Below are 17,229 nucleotides of genomic sequence, written 5' to 3'. Positions count from 1 at the left end.
CAAAAAAGTAATTCAGTTATTAATTTGTTTATTTAATCGTTCTTTCATTCATTTAATTCATTCATTCACATATTAATTGGTTAATTCGTTTATTCATTAAATTTGTTCAATCATCAATCAATCAATCAATCAATCAATCAATCAATCAATCAATCAATCAATCAATCAATCAATCAATCAATCAATCAATCAATCAATCAATCAATCAATCAATCAATCAATCAATCAATCAATCAATCAATCAATCAATCAATCAATCAATCAATCAATCAATCAATCAATCAATCAATCAATCAATCAATCAATCAATCAATCAATCAATCAATCAATCAATCAATCAATCAATCAATCAATCAATCAATCAATCAATCAATCAATCAATCAATCAATCAATCAATCAATCAATCAATCAATCAATCAATCAATCAATCAATCAATCAATCAATCAATCAATCAACTTATTTATTCACTTACTTAACTTACATTCTTTTATTCGTTTAATCATTTATCAACTTTTACTTTCACTAATCGAGGAGATGTCTCTATTCCTCATCCAATTTTTAAATATGTTAGGTTTAGTTTTGGCTTACTTGTGCCTGTAACATTTTCTATGTAACTTCATAATCAAGTGATTGTCTGTAATGTATGGCAATCTAAATGATAAGATTTATAATTTATATTAAACAAAATATTTTTCATTGTTACAAAAATGTTATGTTTTTTGTATTTTACAAAATGTCATCAAACGCCCTTCTTTGGAAGACCCATAAACTAAATTAACAAACGAGTTGGGGCAAAATGGTCGCTTTTATGACTGTTCTTAATAATGTGCTCGCACATTTGTACATACTTGTGTTTTTATTTATGAGCCTCAATGTTGCATGCGTGTTTACACTCTTGTATTCTTTGTATGTGTTAAAATTTGTGTGTACCTTCAATAAAGAAGGGTTTTTTTTTGCTTTTAATCTTTTTTGTTGGTGAAAATAGAGAATACGATGCTTGCTCTAGTAGTAATAATAAACAATGACAAAAAGGTTAATTTTAAACTTAATTACCATGCTTCCTAATTTTCAAATTAATTACAGATAAAGAAAACGGATGTAGACATCAGAAGATTGTAGTTTTTTTTATTCCGTTTTTTTATATAATAACACTACCTGCTTGCAGATATGAGCATGTAGATATCAATTTTTTACAATTTTTTTAACTTTCTTTCTAATTCGTCTAAACGTTAAAAAGTTTTAATGGTGCTGATAAAAAATATATTAGTTTTTCTGTTGATACATATTTTCATGGGTCTGTCGATTGAACGAAGTTTGGTATGCGATCATAAAGAAATGAAAACATCTTACGGATCCGATGTTACGTTGGATGAAAAATGTGCCGATGAAAAATATACTTTCAGGCGAATTCACGTGCAAGACATCATAGTTACTGACGATACGATACTGGACAAATACAAAGGCAAAATAAAACTGAATAAACTTGGAAACGGTCTTACCGTGGTTAATTTCACTACCTCAGATGAAGGATTGTACATGTGGCACTGCGACTTTGACGGCAAGAATTATTGCATCCTAATAACTATTTATAATAAAGAAACGCTGCAAAGTGAGTTTCTTATTATAATAATAATTATTATTATTATTAACATAATTATTTCAATTATTTGAAAAATATTTTAATTTTTTTTGAAGTTGCAACAACTTTCCAGCCGTTAATGGATTCAAAAAATAGCAAATCGTTGGAAGTGGGGAGGACAGACGTGACGTATTTAAATTACTTGGGTCCTATATACTTTCCATTTTTCTAAATTGTAAAAATTTAAGTATTAAATTTTAATTTTAACTTTGAATACCATAAAATTACTTTATCTTACTCGTGTAAGTTCTACTACAAAACGCATGCACACTAAAACTAGGCAACATTGAAAACATTGAAGGCTTGTGTTGTGGACTTAACTTATCTGCTATTAGCAGCTGTTTTGATAGGTTTTGGCTTTCTGTGCGATTCAATTTGTTCGGTTGTAAGGTGTTGGACACATTAAATATTACTATTAATTATTACTACTACATTTTTTTTATACTGAGTTTAAGTTTCAAGAATTTGTTTATGCTTCGTTGAGTTTTGAAGTTGTTATTTACCAATAATTTAGACAAAGGTTTAGGATTTTCTTTTTGAGATTATTAATATCAATTATTATTATCAACTATGAAAATTATTATTTTATGAACTTAGCTTCAAACTGGTTCAGCATGTTGGGAGTTAACATCATAATTGCCATGTGCGGTCTCATAATCTTCCTCATCTTTGCCCTCGCCATCATGGGTTGGTACATAAGTTTCCATGCTTATTTATACATATAAAACTATAAATTATTTTTATACATATATGACAATTGTATTATGTTACATATTCAAATAACAGAAATTAAACAAAAAATGAGAACTTCAGTAAAATTAATTAATATTATTGGTGTATATAATTGCATTGTAGAATTGCTTGATTATGCGTTTGTTCTGTTTTCTATAAAAAAAAAAATCAAAACACTCACGTTCTTGCATTTATTTGAATTAATTTTTACAAAACCAGTGAATAAAATGAAGAGAGATGGACATGAAAGAAAAGAGGACGGGTCAACCTGCGAGAAAACCGCCGAAGCAAACCAGCAGAACGTTGGCGATTACTTGACCAGCCACGTCGTTAGCGATGATTTCTACAGCCACCTTCTCATAAAAATTCCTGAATAAAAGCAATACTTGGACGAAGATGGTTTACGCCTCAAAAATTTTTAGCAAAGTATTTTGAAATAATGATCTGAGCCCATTTTTTTTGTATTCAAGATTTAGTGAAATAAAAATTATTGTCGATGTTTATTTCATACGATCAATACATTGCACATTTGAAAAAAACGAATTGTTTTTAAATAAATTAAAACTAGAAAAGTATATGTAGAATTTTATAAAAAAAAATTGAAGTTAATATAATTATAAAATAAGTAAGTTAGTAACCAAGAATGTTTGAATATTTTAGTTTAAAGCAAATAAAATATTTTGTGTGTGACGCGCTGTTTTATATTAGGGTAGCAAACAAACTAGTGTTTATGATAAATTATGTTTGAAAAATTTTATTTATTTTTAGTTGTTTTAAGTAAGTATTTTTTTCGGTAACTTATCTGTTTTTTGAATAAACTTTTTAGCCAGCCCAAAGAAGCTCAGTAACGCTAACGTGTCATTAGTTTTACATCACAAACTTGAGCCAGTCTTCTAGAACATGCGTAACCGCGTTATTCTGAAAGTATGCAAATGGCGTGTGATAGTTACGGACGGATAGTACCGAGCCAAGCCCTCGCGTAACAAACGTCAAATAAACCTCGGTTCACTTTTTGCGATATACTCCAATGAAATCATTTAATTTATTTTGCTTATTTTCCTGAATGAAATCCAATAAGCATAAGGATGGTTGCAAGGATGAATGATGCTTGAAAATATTTCATCCTGCTGTTTCATAAATTTTCGAAAGATTTGAAAATGTGTATCTATTCACGCCCTTTTGTGTTCATAGATCTTATTAAACTGCAGCAAAAATTATCAACACAAGTCCAGCATCTACCAAATAAAATTCTTTTTATTACACTCACAAATTATAATTATTAATGTGAACACTTCGTCGTATCTCAAAACGGTCAGGCTATAACTGAAAATAAAATTAATTTTTAAAATTCTATAAACAATATCTTGATAAAATAAAATTTTGTAAAACTAGAGTCTGTATGTGAGAATAGAATCTTTGTGATTCCACGTGAATTGAAAATTGAAAAGAACGCCATCTACGGAACGTACGTTACGTGGGTTCAAAACCAAACACTTCGTTGCTACATGGACAACACAATCGTCAGTTTTTTGGGTTACTTTAGAAAAAGAAATTTTTATGAAAATTATTACTAATTTATTGATTTTACTAACCTTTAGATATTCGATTCAAAAAGGCCAAGTAGGCAACCGATGGATCAATGGCGGGGAATATTTTTTGAGACAACGGAGACGAGTCAGGCAAGAATTTACATTGACGGAAATGCTTTCCTAAACAGTGGAGATTCCGTTACGATAACATGCAAGGAGCACGAGTACCGGGATAACATGGCTAAACTAACTTTATTGGCTGTAAAACTGAAACAAGTTGAAGGTGGTGACAAAAGAAAGTGGAAAAATAATGGGAAACGTACAAAAACTGATTTGTTGGTGAATCACACTTCGGTTAGAACAAGACAGTAAATTGAAGCTAAGTAATTTAGTATTGAAACACTAAGCAGGAACGGCAAATATTACATAGAAATACTTAAATATGAAGTAGGTAATCTTTAAAGCAATTCATCTTTTATATTGATATTTGTTATAGTTTTTGTTTTCGTGACTGTAAATGAAATTTTTTCGAAAAATTTACACTGGCCATTTTATATTTCTACAACAAATCAACTTCAAAGCATATTTTCAATTACACAAAAACGTGAGCAACTGAAGCTTACTTTTATTTGGAAAAAAATTATTAAAGCTTTGCGAACAAGTTAAATCCTCAAATCTTTTTATAATCAATCATTCATTCATTCATTCAACCAATCAATTAATTAATCACTGAAATTTGTATAGTTCAAATAAATTCAGATTTAGCCCACGCAAAACTAAAGAAAGTGCAGAAGAGAGGCCACACCAGACAACACATGAAACAAAAGCTGATGGAGTCTTTAATATTTATATATATATTTATTTTAAACAAATTTATTTTAAATTTGTAGCATCACGTACAACAGGACTTAAACGACAATTTAAATTTTAATCATCGGTACAAATTTCGCAGGACAAAATATTACATAGGATAATTAGAGAGAGAATTGAGTTTTCCACATGTTGAGCTGATTTAAATTGATATTTACCCCACCACAAACAATAACCAAAATATTTTTCAATTTCCTTGCGTTCGATTTGAATTGTGGTAGCATGCCGGACACGATCCCTGCGTAGATGGCTGCCAGCGATGCCCCACAGGAGGGCTCAACCAGCATGCAGTGGTCATCTGCAAACATTCACCAGAGTTTTCCAAACAATCTATTTTTAGTTACTTTATGTTTATAATTTTGTCACTATTATTTTATTTTAAAGTTTTTTTACGCCGAGTCAAATAAGTACATTTACCCAAGAATCGACAAACTGCCTCAACACATTCCTCATCAGTAACCACTTTCGATATGATTTTTCTCTGCTTTGAAATCTTTAAAACCTCTTCAGCCACCATTAATGCTCCTAAGCTAGAAGCAATGCTGTTATAAAATGTTTATTAGGACTTACAGCGTAACATAAAACTAAATAAATATGCTTGTGGTAGATGAGCAATAACAACCTTGTAATAGATCGTAATTTTATCAGTTTTCCTGCCAATAGTGCTTGATGAAGACAATCAGCTCCCACAGTTTCCATAGCCAAAATCGGAACATCATTCCACCCGACAGCTTCCATTCCTCTGGACACGCCCAACAACAAGCCACCTCCACCCACAGAAAGAATGACCAGGTCAGGTTTCTTGGACATCTGTTCAGATGCTTCCATTATCAAGCTGGAATGTCCCTCCCTCAATTTCAATAATCATTTCAAGTTACATAATTTTTAACTAATAAAAATTTTTTTACAACTGAACACTCAATAGGCATAAATATATTTTATACGTGTTAATATTAACTGAAAAATTTATTCAACTTTATTATATTTCCAGCAAATTAATTTATATTGAAATAAATTAGCAATAAACAAAATTAGAGTTGAAAATGAATTTTAAGAGTTTATAAATAATGAGCTAAAGTGTTAATTGAGATTGAGATAAAGTATTTTAGAAAATGTTTCAATACAACAAACAAAAATTTATACAATAATACTTTCAAGTGAAGACGTACCAGATGTCAGGGTGATCAAAAGGTGATATATATCCAACTGATGGATCTCTCAACTCTTTTCTTGCTTCTTCATCTGCCTCATCCCACACTTTACCATGCAATATAACATTTGCTCCCTATATATGGCAATAAAATTCATCAAAAACAATCTCTTTTAATTCTATCTAATTACATTTAATAATAAGTAAAGAATTTTGAAGTTGTGCTAATGTTTCGATGTTATTTATTTTGTTTTATATCTTTTCTGAATGTAATTTTTTTCTAAAAATTATTTATATATCTTTTCTAAATTAATTTCTCCTTCTCTTTCTCTCTCCCTTTCTCTCTCTTTCATCACAATTATTTTCATTTATTTAAAAGCATATCTTTTGTCAATCAATATTTATGAATTTATATGCACTTTAAATGCATTTATAATATTGATATGCATTCATTCTTAGTTTTCTATGAGTATCTGTCATAAAAATTTCACAGAAGAAATTAGATTGAATAAATTATTTACTTCTGCCCTCAGTCTCTCCAGCATTTCCTTTTTGGTGTTGATTGGAATGTACAAATCCAAAGGGACGTTCAATTTCTTGGTGACATAAGCAGCGGCCAGACCTGCATTTCCACCTGATGATGCCACCAAACGAACCTTACCCCTCTCAAGTTCCTTAGTAATTTTGGCGGTTATTAAACTACTTCTCCATTGTTGCCAGTTTTTAATTCAAAAATTTTATGAAACAAAATCATTGCAATATAAATAAAATAAATTTTAAAAAATACTAAAGCATATGCATTTTTAAACATTTACTCAATTTTTTTCAGCTCATTTCATTAACACTGATTAACATTTAATTATAATTTTATAATAAAATAAAGTATTATTATCCAAATATGTTATACCATTTCAAATTTTGAAACACAATAAAAAATTACCAAACTTTAAGGATCATGTTTGAAATTCCTCTGATCTTAAACGATCCAGTTGGCTGTATATTTTCCAATTTCAAGTACACATTACATTCATTGGCATCCTCAACTATATTCGCTAATTTAACACTTTCAATGCAAGGAGTTTGTATGGTGAATGAATTCATTTTTTTATTTTCAATTACTCGGGTGCTAGCTCGTCGCGAACTTTCTCTCACATTTATCATTTTGTTAAAGTACAAGTATATATCGTACGTAAATATTGTGCGAATTACTTAAATATTTAATTATTTAACAATATATAAATATCAAGAATAATTTAATATCAAAGCGACATTTATGTATTATAATACATATAAAACCTAGCCTTTAATGTAAATGGCTTATGTTGTGTTTCATGTTATGTTGAGTCCAAAGTAAACAAGGCAAGGTTCAACCAAGTTATCGGCGACACCACACTTTTACGATTTTACAATTGAAATGTATTTTACTTATAAAATTATAGAATGTGCAAATAATTATGTGTAAATAATTCGATGCGCGAATTCTAAGAAATTAGATGTTTGAGCTTTTCAATTTAAAAACTTTGCTACTCATGAAGTCAACTTCACGGATGAAAGGTGGTGCGCATCCTTCATGTAACTTCATGCGTTTAATTTGTGAAGGAAGAGACTGCATTATGTTGTCGGTATATGCTTTTACTTTGCTAATTTTTCTTATTATTGTTTGATTCCCCTTATTATTACCCTTTAATTTCTTTTTGGTGGAATGGAATGATTTTCGAAAATCTTAAGTTAACGACTTTTTCTGCTCATTTCCGCTTTACTTAACTACATTTTAAACAGAATTTTAAAAATAATTCTTATTCTTGTTCTGGGGAAGAGGTTGCCTCCCCGTACCTCCTTGAATCCGCCACTGGTCGTACAAATTTCAATTTCATGATATACGATGGCACACAATTATTTTGAATGACGCAAAATATTTAAGGTGCTGCAAAATAATTTAACTTAACGATTTTCACACACTTTGACATATTTTGACACTCTTCTAGATCATTAAAATTTATTTAGAAACTTTTAAAAATACAAATCAATCGACCGAAAAAATTACTAATTTACAGATCTTTGTTTTGTTAGAAATAAAATCAGTAAAAAATGTTATAATCGCTACAACGAACTTTGAAATGGAAAATATAAAATCAATGTGTTGTAATTTTAAAACAATAGCACGGTCAAGTATACCATTAGCGTGTTAAAGCGGTATGCATGCTAAAAATCATATGAACATAATCAAAAACATTAACATAGAATAGTTTTTTAAAATTTAATGACTGTTTTTTTTAAATTTTATGACCTGATAGTTTAATGGTTTTCTACAATGTTTTGCTTCTCTGGTCTCGTCAGTAACTGGTAGGCAACCTTCCATATGTCAGCAAAACAAACGCTGCTGTGAAATCGGAAAAAAAGAAGCATAGGCAAGTGGATGTTCATGAGTAACAGCCACGGTGCTTCTCCGTAAAATACAGTTTGCACCGGCATTTGCAAATTTTTGCACAAAGCTGTTCGGAGAACCCAAACTGATAAGTTTCCAACGATGAGAAATGCTATCGTCCCTCTTCCTGGCATTTCATGGGCATCTTCAACAGAAATTGGATATCTCCTTAGAGAAACAAAAATTAAAAGCGTTTGTATTGCTGTTTGAAACATTCCAATAGACGCCGACGTTAACTGAAGCCTATCTTGAATTATGTACCCATAGTCAACATCCAACATTGTCTGCGAGTCATCCGCCTGCAGCGACGAACTATTCAGATGTTTTGGATGAGAAACTTCAAAAGCTAAAATAAAATGAAATTATTTTATAAAAAATATAAAAAACTTTTATGAAATAATTACCAACTTTTGTTTACGCTCAACACTTCCACAGCGTGTGCCACATAATCTTTTGCGTTGATGACAGAATATTCGTTGGGTGAAGTCAGAGCGGAGAACAATGCGCTGGCGTTAACGATTTCATACGTCAACGAACCAAAAGCAGCTATCAAGAGCAACACGTCATCTGTGGAAACAGGCTTAGAAACAAATGCCAAATTTTTCATCAAAACAAATGCGCATATGCAGGCAATGAGTAAAACACTGTGTATTATGATGTCTGTCGAGTAGAAAATAATTTCGGCACGAAAACGATTCTCTTGCAAAAATGAGAAAAGAAAAACGACGCATGCCACGACGGTTAAACACATCACAACAACTCCAGCAAACATCCCTAAGTGTGATTTCTGAAGAGGATTTTGATCATGGTTCAACATAAAATTAGTAAAAGCTTCAGAGTTACGGCGTCGACTATTTGATGTTGGATTTATGCCAGGATGTATGACATTTTTTTCAATTGGAACTTTATCTACAACAGAATTGCTGAATCTAACTTTTGTTTCTGAATGGACATTAATTTCCTCTCCTTCTGTTTGCATCACTTGTTTATATTTATCAAAGTCCGAAGGTGCCAAAGAAAAAACCCTAATAAGGTTTCGTTTGGCTCTACTGACCATTGACTCTGATTCAATTCCTCCAAAATATAAAAAACAGGATATGCTTCCAACAGCAATTAAGCTGTATTCTAGGACAAATGGCATGAGATATTTGGCAGCGGCGTGCAATAAATCACTATCACACACTTCTTTCAACGCTTGATGTAACTCGGCTGAAAGGAAGTTTTTTCAAGCGTAATGAGTTAGAAACGCGTATATATAATCTAATTGGTTTTGAATAAAATATATGAATAATTAAAAAGACGTACTGCTATTCGCATGATAAGTTTTAGAAATAGCTTTGTATTTATATTCGTCCTTTATTTCTCTGACAAGTGTGTGTATCCATAGATTAATGTTCGTAAATATTAAATGAACCATGCCAAACCAAACAAGAGATTGATGTTTAGTTATATGAATCTGAAAGTTTAATGTTTTAATTAATTAGGAAATAAAATTCAAAGTTTTATAACTTTTCATACTTTTGCGTGTTTGAAGAGAAAAAATGTTTGGAGAAGTACAAAAATAAATTTCCATATAAATATCCATCCAAATCTCAATTTGTTTGAACAGGCCGCGTTTGAGAACAGATTAGCTTGTATTTCTAATGCATAATACACTAAATTTCCTAATCCGAAAACTGCAAAATATTTCAAATTTAGTACCAATTTATAAACATTGTAAAAAGTTATAAATTGTTTAAAAAAATTTTAAGACAATTTGAAACAGTAAATTAAAAATATAAACACCTAAAGCACCAAATCTCAAAAAAAGATTGGATCCGTGATGCGTGAAAACACTGCCAAAGGAATCGGCATCTATCCACGTGAGATCATTTACTTTGCCGGGAAGCTCTGTTTGAGGTTGTTCCTGGTTCTGCACCTGCCGATGTTTCAATGCGGTTGGTAGAGGAAAAAGAGATTCATCGCTGTTTACACTTTCAGCTGAGTTCTCTTGTATTGTGGCACATATAGACGATCTATGCATCATCCTTCCAGACAGTTTTGGAATGTCGGTTGCTGGTTCTATCTCCCTGATAATGTATATTTTTAAACAAATTTTTGTTTATAAAATCAACAAAATGACTTCTCTTTGAAAATTTTTTTATGAACAACCTCGATTGAAAATACAAATCAGAGTCAGGGCATGATTCGGCATCTTTGTCTTTCGGGGTTATATGTCCCAAGTCGATTCCGCCGAACGATGTTGAGCTAAATGATTCTCTTTTTGAAACTCTTGGTTTCAACACATTTATTTCATCAGCGCTTTTATCGATACTGCTTTGATGTCCGTTACTGGAGTTGCCAGATAATAAGTAACTACGATTGGAGTTCAGGCGGTTTTCATAATTTTGTCTGTAAATACCAAGACTGTTTCTTCTCCCTGAAATTTTTGACGAGATTGTTGGAAAACAATTTTTCAGCTTATTGAATGCTTCTGTGAAGAAGTTATTTTTTGCTTCTTTTTTCAATATGAATACTAGCAAATAAACTAGAAAAATAGATGAAAGTGTTAAGTTGAACGTCAAGAATACCTGGAAAAATAAATAATACTGTTATACAAACTCATATTATGAATAATATGCTATAGATTTTTATGAAAACTCACAATAAAATCGAATAAAAAAAATTATTTATTTGTACCACTGAAAACGAGGTATTCACTGTAACGCTTATGATAATTGTATATGGAACTATGGTTCAATTCGGTGCCTAACTGATTTATCCAGTTCAAATAAGTCTCATCTACATTTACCACTTGTTTTGAAAATATGTCTGTTTTGACATACCTACGATCAAAAGTCGCAGCACAGAAAAACAAACAACTATTAAAATTTCCTCACTCAATAAATATTCAAAGTGTCAAGAACTTAAATCATGTAGTTTACGTTTGAAAACACATTTTATATAAAATACTTTTGTTTCTGCTTATTATTGTGTTCACGTTTGAAAACACATTTTATATAAAATACTTTTGTTTCTGCTTATTATTGTGTTCACAGTTTGGTAGAGTATAATGTTGTTGAACCTGATTATGACGATCAGCTAGTAGGGACAAGATTTATTAAGACCTCAGCAACCAAAATCCGAAATGCTTACATCTGCAATCGTACAAGTCCACGTTTTACTTAACTCTTAATTGCTTTTATTGAATAGAGGAAGTCAAAAAACTAATAATAATATTCTGAAAAGAAAAATATTTAAAACTGCTTTTTCCACAACTCGCGTAAAAAAAACGCTAGCCACAAAACTCGCAGTTTTAAAAAATTTTATCCGCGGTTTTTTTGCACAAGGTTCTATGGGAGAGACATGGCTGCATGGCTGGCACTTGCACACTTTGAATAATTCCGCTCTCATAAAATCTTAACATGCTACAGTATCTTTGATACTTAAACATATCTTATTTAGTACAACAAAATTTTCAATTTTGAAATAATCAATTGAAACAAATAATTTGCTTAATCATGAGTTGCATCAATAATAAGAAATTTTAAACAATAATTTAACAATGGTAAGTACAATAAACCGTCCAAACTTGAACGTTGTATTATAAATGTTTGAAAATACAATGGCATAATGTAATTTACAAAAAGTTAACTTTTAACTATCGCAGAACGAAGAATCAAGTAATTTAACAATAAACTCCATACCGCGAGCTACATTTTTTACAAACACCATCTTTTCTACCAAGGAATTCATCGTTTTATAAAAATTAATACAAAATTAAAGTTGTGTTTCTGAATTAAAGTAAAAAATGACATCAACAAACTTTCTACAACGTTCTTGTTTATTTGTTTTGTGGACTTAAAAAAAACGAAAAAACGAAAATGGTAACGATATTTGCTTTTATAAATCATTGTTTAAACGGTTAATGTTTGGGCAAGCACAGCGTTGATTTACATGACGACAGAAAAATAGTTATTTTTATGTGATTTGTTGAAAAATTCACCTTACTATGATATTAGCCTAACGTTCATATCTGGATGTACAAATTTTTGTTTTAAAATTAGGAAATAAAGTTTATGAACAATTATTTCCACAAGTTCAGATCCAATCATATTTTGTTTCAAAAAGAAAAGATACTTCTTCTTCGAGGCATTAGGCATTAAAAAGTCGATATAACGCTTACTTATTTTGTTACGCAATGATTTAAAATTACTTGACTAATTAGCCGGATGAATGGATCTATGCAGAGTGTGGTGTGACTTGGCGCTGTGTCTCACTGCCGTTCAAATATGATCTTTTTGCGGTGACCTTCATACACTTTGTTTCATGATGCAGTGTTTGCATGCACAATCAAATGTGTGATGTGCTTCTCTAAGTCTTGATGTTGTTTTATTTGATTGAAGCAAAAAAGTTTCCATCTATTATAATAGCAACAAACAACATGTTAGCAGCCATGCGTTTATAAGAGTAGCGCAATAAAATTATTTGTAAAAACTTTACGTTGAAAACTTTTTAAAGTGAAAACATCCAAACATTTTTGCATCTACACATTATGCGGTCGCTAAGTTCAAAACAGAAATTTTTTAAACAATTCTCAAATTTTAAGTTATTTTTATAATGATGACCCAAAATGTCAATATATATTGTTAAAAGTGAAGACGTGAATAAAACTAGGAATGAACAGCAAATAAATCAATTGAGATCATGAATCAAGAGTACATAGGAGCAACAAACCGTGTTGTAGACAGTTTTGAGCCACTGGTCTTTAAGGGCTTCTGCAATTGGAAATATTATTCCAAAGCTCATCAAAACCACTGCATATACAACACTCACTAACTTTGTATACTCAAGTCTGCGGATGACAATAAATTCAATTTATATTAAAATAAACGAACAAAATTTAACGTTCTTCACTACGTTTTTCTGAAATGATGAGCTTAGAGTCGAAGTTAGAAAAAGGTTTTGTAGAATTTAGAAAGTACATGCTAATACACATTAATAGTAAAAGATTTAAATTTAAGATAGTGAAATGTTGTAAATAGTTATATTATAAAAAAAAATTAACATTTGACAAATATTTAATAAACATTTTTAATTAAATGGCAAAACTAACGCTGATGGCTTGAAGTAGTTGTTCATTCCTTATATTGAAATATCAAAGGAATATGATAAAATTCTTTAAACGATTAATTCAATTATAACTTTTAAAATATGAAAAACAAATTAATTATGTCTCGTTCGCACAACAAACTTGCCATGCCGGCTTCACTAAGTTTCATATGCGTTGTGTTTACATTTTCGCTGTGTGTGCTCCGCTATTTATACACTTTCACTCAATCAACGGCTGTCTTTGTATTCTTAGGTGCTGTTGTCCGTGTGTGTGACTTCAAACTCACAAAATTGTTCATTCATACGTACGTATTAACTTGTAAGCAAACATTAACACACATTAAAACATACATGCAATCGTGCTGAGATATAACAAATACAAATAAATGTATGCTCTTGTGTATTTGTTTACTTATTTATTCATTTTTTAATAATCCTTGTTTGCATTTATAGTTTGATTACTCATTTATTCATTCATATATCCATACACGCTTGCTTATCCACCTGTGTCGGTGTACTTGACGAATATTTTATTAATAAAGAGACAGAATGTGTTGTTTCGACAGCGTTCGTGCTTGCTAAAATGTTGCCCTCACCTTCAAAGTTGATGCGACTTCAAGTAGACAATTTTCACGAGAGGTTTTCCCAGACAACAAAAACTCGAGTATTTAATCGTATACTATTTTATTTTATTTATATTTAATTTTATTTTCCGAAATAATAATTTGTAACAATTATTTTATAACAATTATTACAATTTGTTATAAAAAAAATTATAACTAATTGTAATAATTTGTAACCATGCTTCATTGATTTTACGGAGACTAACAAGACGAACTCTTACAAACAAAAAGTACAGAACTTTGGCGCATGACCTGTCGGGGTGGTTTATTTATTGGCAGACATTTACATGTTGTCATTGTCAAGTGAACTGAAATAGGCCAGCTTGGAGTAATAAGAGAAAGACAGTGAAAGAACAAATTTCATTTCGAAGTAAACAACAAAATGTACTTGATATAACTCTGCCACCAGTTTTAATATAAAGATAATTTGTATCGAATGAACAAAATAATTATTCTAATCAGCCGTCATTAGCATATGAAACATGAAAGAACGTTTAATTTGACTTCTTAAATAATAGTCAGTGACCGCTTTTGATACGCTCATCAGATTGTGCAAGAATTTGAATACTTAATTAAGGTTTCCTCTTTATTTAATGTTTGTAGGTTGGGATATTTTGACGACGTGTTTTTGTATGAACATTTCTAACATATTAGTTTCTGGTGCAATAATGTTAGACGTTACACATACTTTAAATAGTTATTTAAGGAAAGAACTTTTCATGATAAATGAATACAGTAAATATAACAATTAAGGTGAAACCTTTAACAACTACGTTACACACTGTCATAATTTTTTGGATTTATAAACAAAATGATGTAAATATTAATTGTTGTTTCACAAAATTTATTTATTATTTAATTTAAATTTAAATAATATTAACTTATTGTCATCTGACGTGATGGGAGGCCTCAAAAATCGTGAATTTTTTTTTATTTTTCAGAAAACATATTTAATCCAACTTTCCAAATTTGAAATTGCAAAAAGATCAGCATGCATGAGAGAATGTTGTTTTATAGTATCTTGTAATTTTTTACGATTTACAGGTGCCACAAAGATGATAACAACAATTACAATAATAAATACTGCATTCGTTGGTAGTAAAGTTCTTGATGTTGCCGTTATCATTGCTGTAATTAGTGCTGAAATTAAATTAAAACTGTTTTTTTTATTTTGGTTATGTATGAAATGGTCAAATATGTTGACAAAGTTTTCACGGCTTATTCGCATTTCAAAGCATTTAATAATTTGAATTAACTCTATTTTTGAAATAATTAATCCAACAGTTAAAGAACGTGAAAAATTTTAAATTGGCAACTAATCGTTTTTCAATTTAATGTAATTAAGAAAATCTTCAATACGCCGATGTCGTCAGCAATTATTTGCTATTATGCTCGATGAATTAAACTAGCGTTAGCTACTTAAACTGGTTTAAACGAGTGCGCGCTTCTTAAATCTTACTGCAACAGTTTGAAGATGCAGGTGATAACAGAATTTACCGAACTCGAACTGATTCATTTTGTTGTGCTGATCCCTTTTTTTAATCTGTAAGCTTATTTACGTAAGTTGGTAGTAAATATTATGGATTATTTAAAATTGTTTCGAATTATTTTTTTCGTGATTTTTGAACGACCTGCTATGAACTAAACTTCCCACTTAACATCTTCAAGTTTATTTTTCAGATAGACGGTGACTATTCCAATAAAATCATGCTCTATCCCTCAGTTTTTTTGAAATATGGTGAGGAACTATTTAGATTTGCTACAAAATTTGTTTAAAAATTGTTTGATTAAATTTTTCTATGTAAACAGTCATACTTGTTGAACTGAAACTTTGTTTCTATTTACATTTTTATGAAATGAATATCTCTATCCAATTGCTATGAACGAATCTTAGTTTTTTTCTATTATAAATTGCAAAAATGTAATTAGATCATAACTAGAAGTGTACCAACCACTGAACTATATATATAGATCAAAGTTCAGTGGTAATAGTTTGGTAGTATCATTATTTGGAACGAATAAAATATATGTCATGGACGCTTATTAATTTCAATTTAACTGCTTTCTTTTATAAATTTAGTAGGGTGATCTGACTTCCCGGCTCCCTGTTCAATATTTGCAGTAACCGATCAATTTTTTAGTTGAAAAATTAACTTTCTTTATTTAAAACTACTACCACAAGATTTACGTTTCAGCAAAAACGTCAGAAACCTATGGGATGGTATTGTGTTCCATATTTCGCATTCACCGGTTGGAAATGAACTAGCAAATATTGGCATTGATCCAATTTGTACAACTGTTATTAAAATAGATAGAACTTTAAATTAGTTTCTAAAAATTGTATTCTCATAATTTCATCAACAATCGATCATGTTTCATAAAAATTACTTTTATCATTTGATGACTTCATAGTGATAAGGCAATTGCTTACAGATCTGCAAGTATATTTTCCTATATGAAATATGCATAAAAAATTTAATTGGCGGCGAAAAACAATTTCTAATTTTTTTAAATGTTTAAAAAAACAAATTTTCAATGTCAATTACAGCTAGTTTTTTATTGCTAAATGGAAAAAATTCAAAACGTAAAGAAATTAAACAAGTATAATTTGAAACGATGAAGTAAACAAGAAATAAAAAAAACAATATGAAAAACAGATCACAATAAAACATGGGTTAAAGTGCTGCAGTTTTAACAGTCAGCCAAATAGAGAGTGGTCACCTCAAGCCCTTAATGTTAGAAGTCAAACATGTCCATGTCCATGCTCACATGTTTATAGGGCGATGAAACATGTTAACGCAGGTAAATATAACATAAGACAAATTTTAAATGATGGCATGGAGTCAGTTTTGCAGAGTTGAACAACATTTTTGAGAAAAAAGTGAATTTAAGAAACATTTTTATAGTTTCTTTAAAAAAAGAAATTTCCTTATTGATTAGAAATGACAAAACAAAAAATAATAAAGGAGTTTAATAAATGTTGAGTCAACAATGTTCAATTAATTAATACATGAAAAAAGTGATAAAAACTAAAAAGTTTGCTTTTAAAAGACAATACTTTTTAGTCATGTTAAATAAAAAGCAAAAAATGAAATAAATAAAAATGAAATCTTTCGTTCAATAAATCAGGTTGGTTGTTGCTTTCTCTTACTTCGGTAGCATGCGTCA

The 17,229-nt window shown here is 30.1% G+C and overlaps 4 protein-coding genes across 4 annotated transcripts; 2 read left to right on the top strand and 2 right to left on the bottom strand.

Moving 5' to 3' along the window:
• Window positions 1-1,337: 1,337 nt before the first annotated feature.
• Window positions 1,338-2,750, top strand: HELRODRAFT_159250 (hypothetical protein; the record flags this gene model as incomplete). The annotated part of the gene is made up of 3 exons (XM_009011144.1): window positions 1,338-1,611; window positions 2,239-2,328; window positions 2,593-2,750. The coding sequence occupies 3 exons, from the start codon at window positions 1,338-1,340 to the stop codon at window positions 2,748-2,750; spliced, it is 522 nt and encodes a 173-aa protein (XP_009009392.1).
• A 363-nt stretch (window positions 2,751-3,113) lies between these two features.
• On the top strand, window positions 3,114-4,274 carry HELRODRAFT_159249 (hypothetical protein; the record flags this gene model as incomplete). Its single annotated transcript, XM_009011143.1, has 3 exons — window positions 3,114-3,150; window positions 3,766-3,893; window positions 3,972-4,274. 3 exons carry the CDS (start codon window positions 3,114-3,116, stop codon window positions 4,272-4,274), a joined length of 468 nt encoding a protein of 155 aa, XP_009009391.1.
• A 237-nt stretch (window positions 4,275-4,511) lies between these two features.
• Window positions 4,512-7,198, bottom strand: HELRODRAFT_105471 (hypothetical protein). The gene is made up of 6 exons (XM_009011142.1): window positions 6,868-7,198; window positions 6,444-6,596; window positions 5,942-6,057; window positions 5,395-5,622; window positions 5,190-5,314; window positions 4,512-5,070 (listed from the first exon to the last, which is right to left on the bottom strand). Exons 1-6 carry the CDS (start codon window positions 7,081-7,083, stop codon window positions 4,877-4,879), a joined length of 1,032 nt encoding a protein of 343 aa, XP_009009390.1. The 5' UTR covers window positions 7,084-7,198; the 3' UTR covers window positions 4,512-4,876.
• Window positions 7,199-8,217: 1,019 nt separating this feature from the next.
• Window positions 8,218-13,468, bottom strand: HELRODRAFT_159246 (hypothetical protein; the record flags this gene model as incomplete). The annotated part of the gene is made up of 6 exons (XM_009011141.1): window positions 8,218-8,693; window positions 8,756-9,556; window positions 10,133-10,416; window positions 10,499-10,917; window positions 13,064-13,181; window positions 13,443-13,468. The coding sequence occupies 6 exons, from the start codon at window positions 13,466-13,468 to the stop codon at window positions 8,218-8,220; spliced, it is 2,124 nt and encodes a 707-aa protein (XP_009009389.1).
• Window positions 13,469-17,229: the final 3,761 nt, after the last annotated feature.

Source organism: Helobdella robusta (assembly GCF_000326865.2).
Source record: "Helobdella robusta unplaced genomic scaffold HELROscaffold_1, whole genome shotgun sequence".
NCBI lineage: Eukaryota > Metazoa > Annelida > Clitellata > Rhynchobdellida > Glossiphoniidae > Helobdella > Helobdella robusta.
This window is presented reverse-complemented; position numbering and strand designations above follow the sequence as displayed.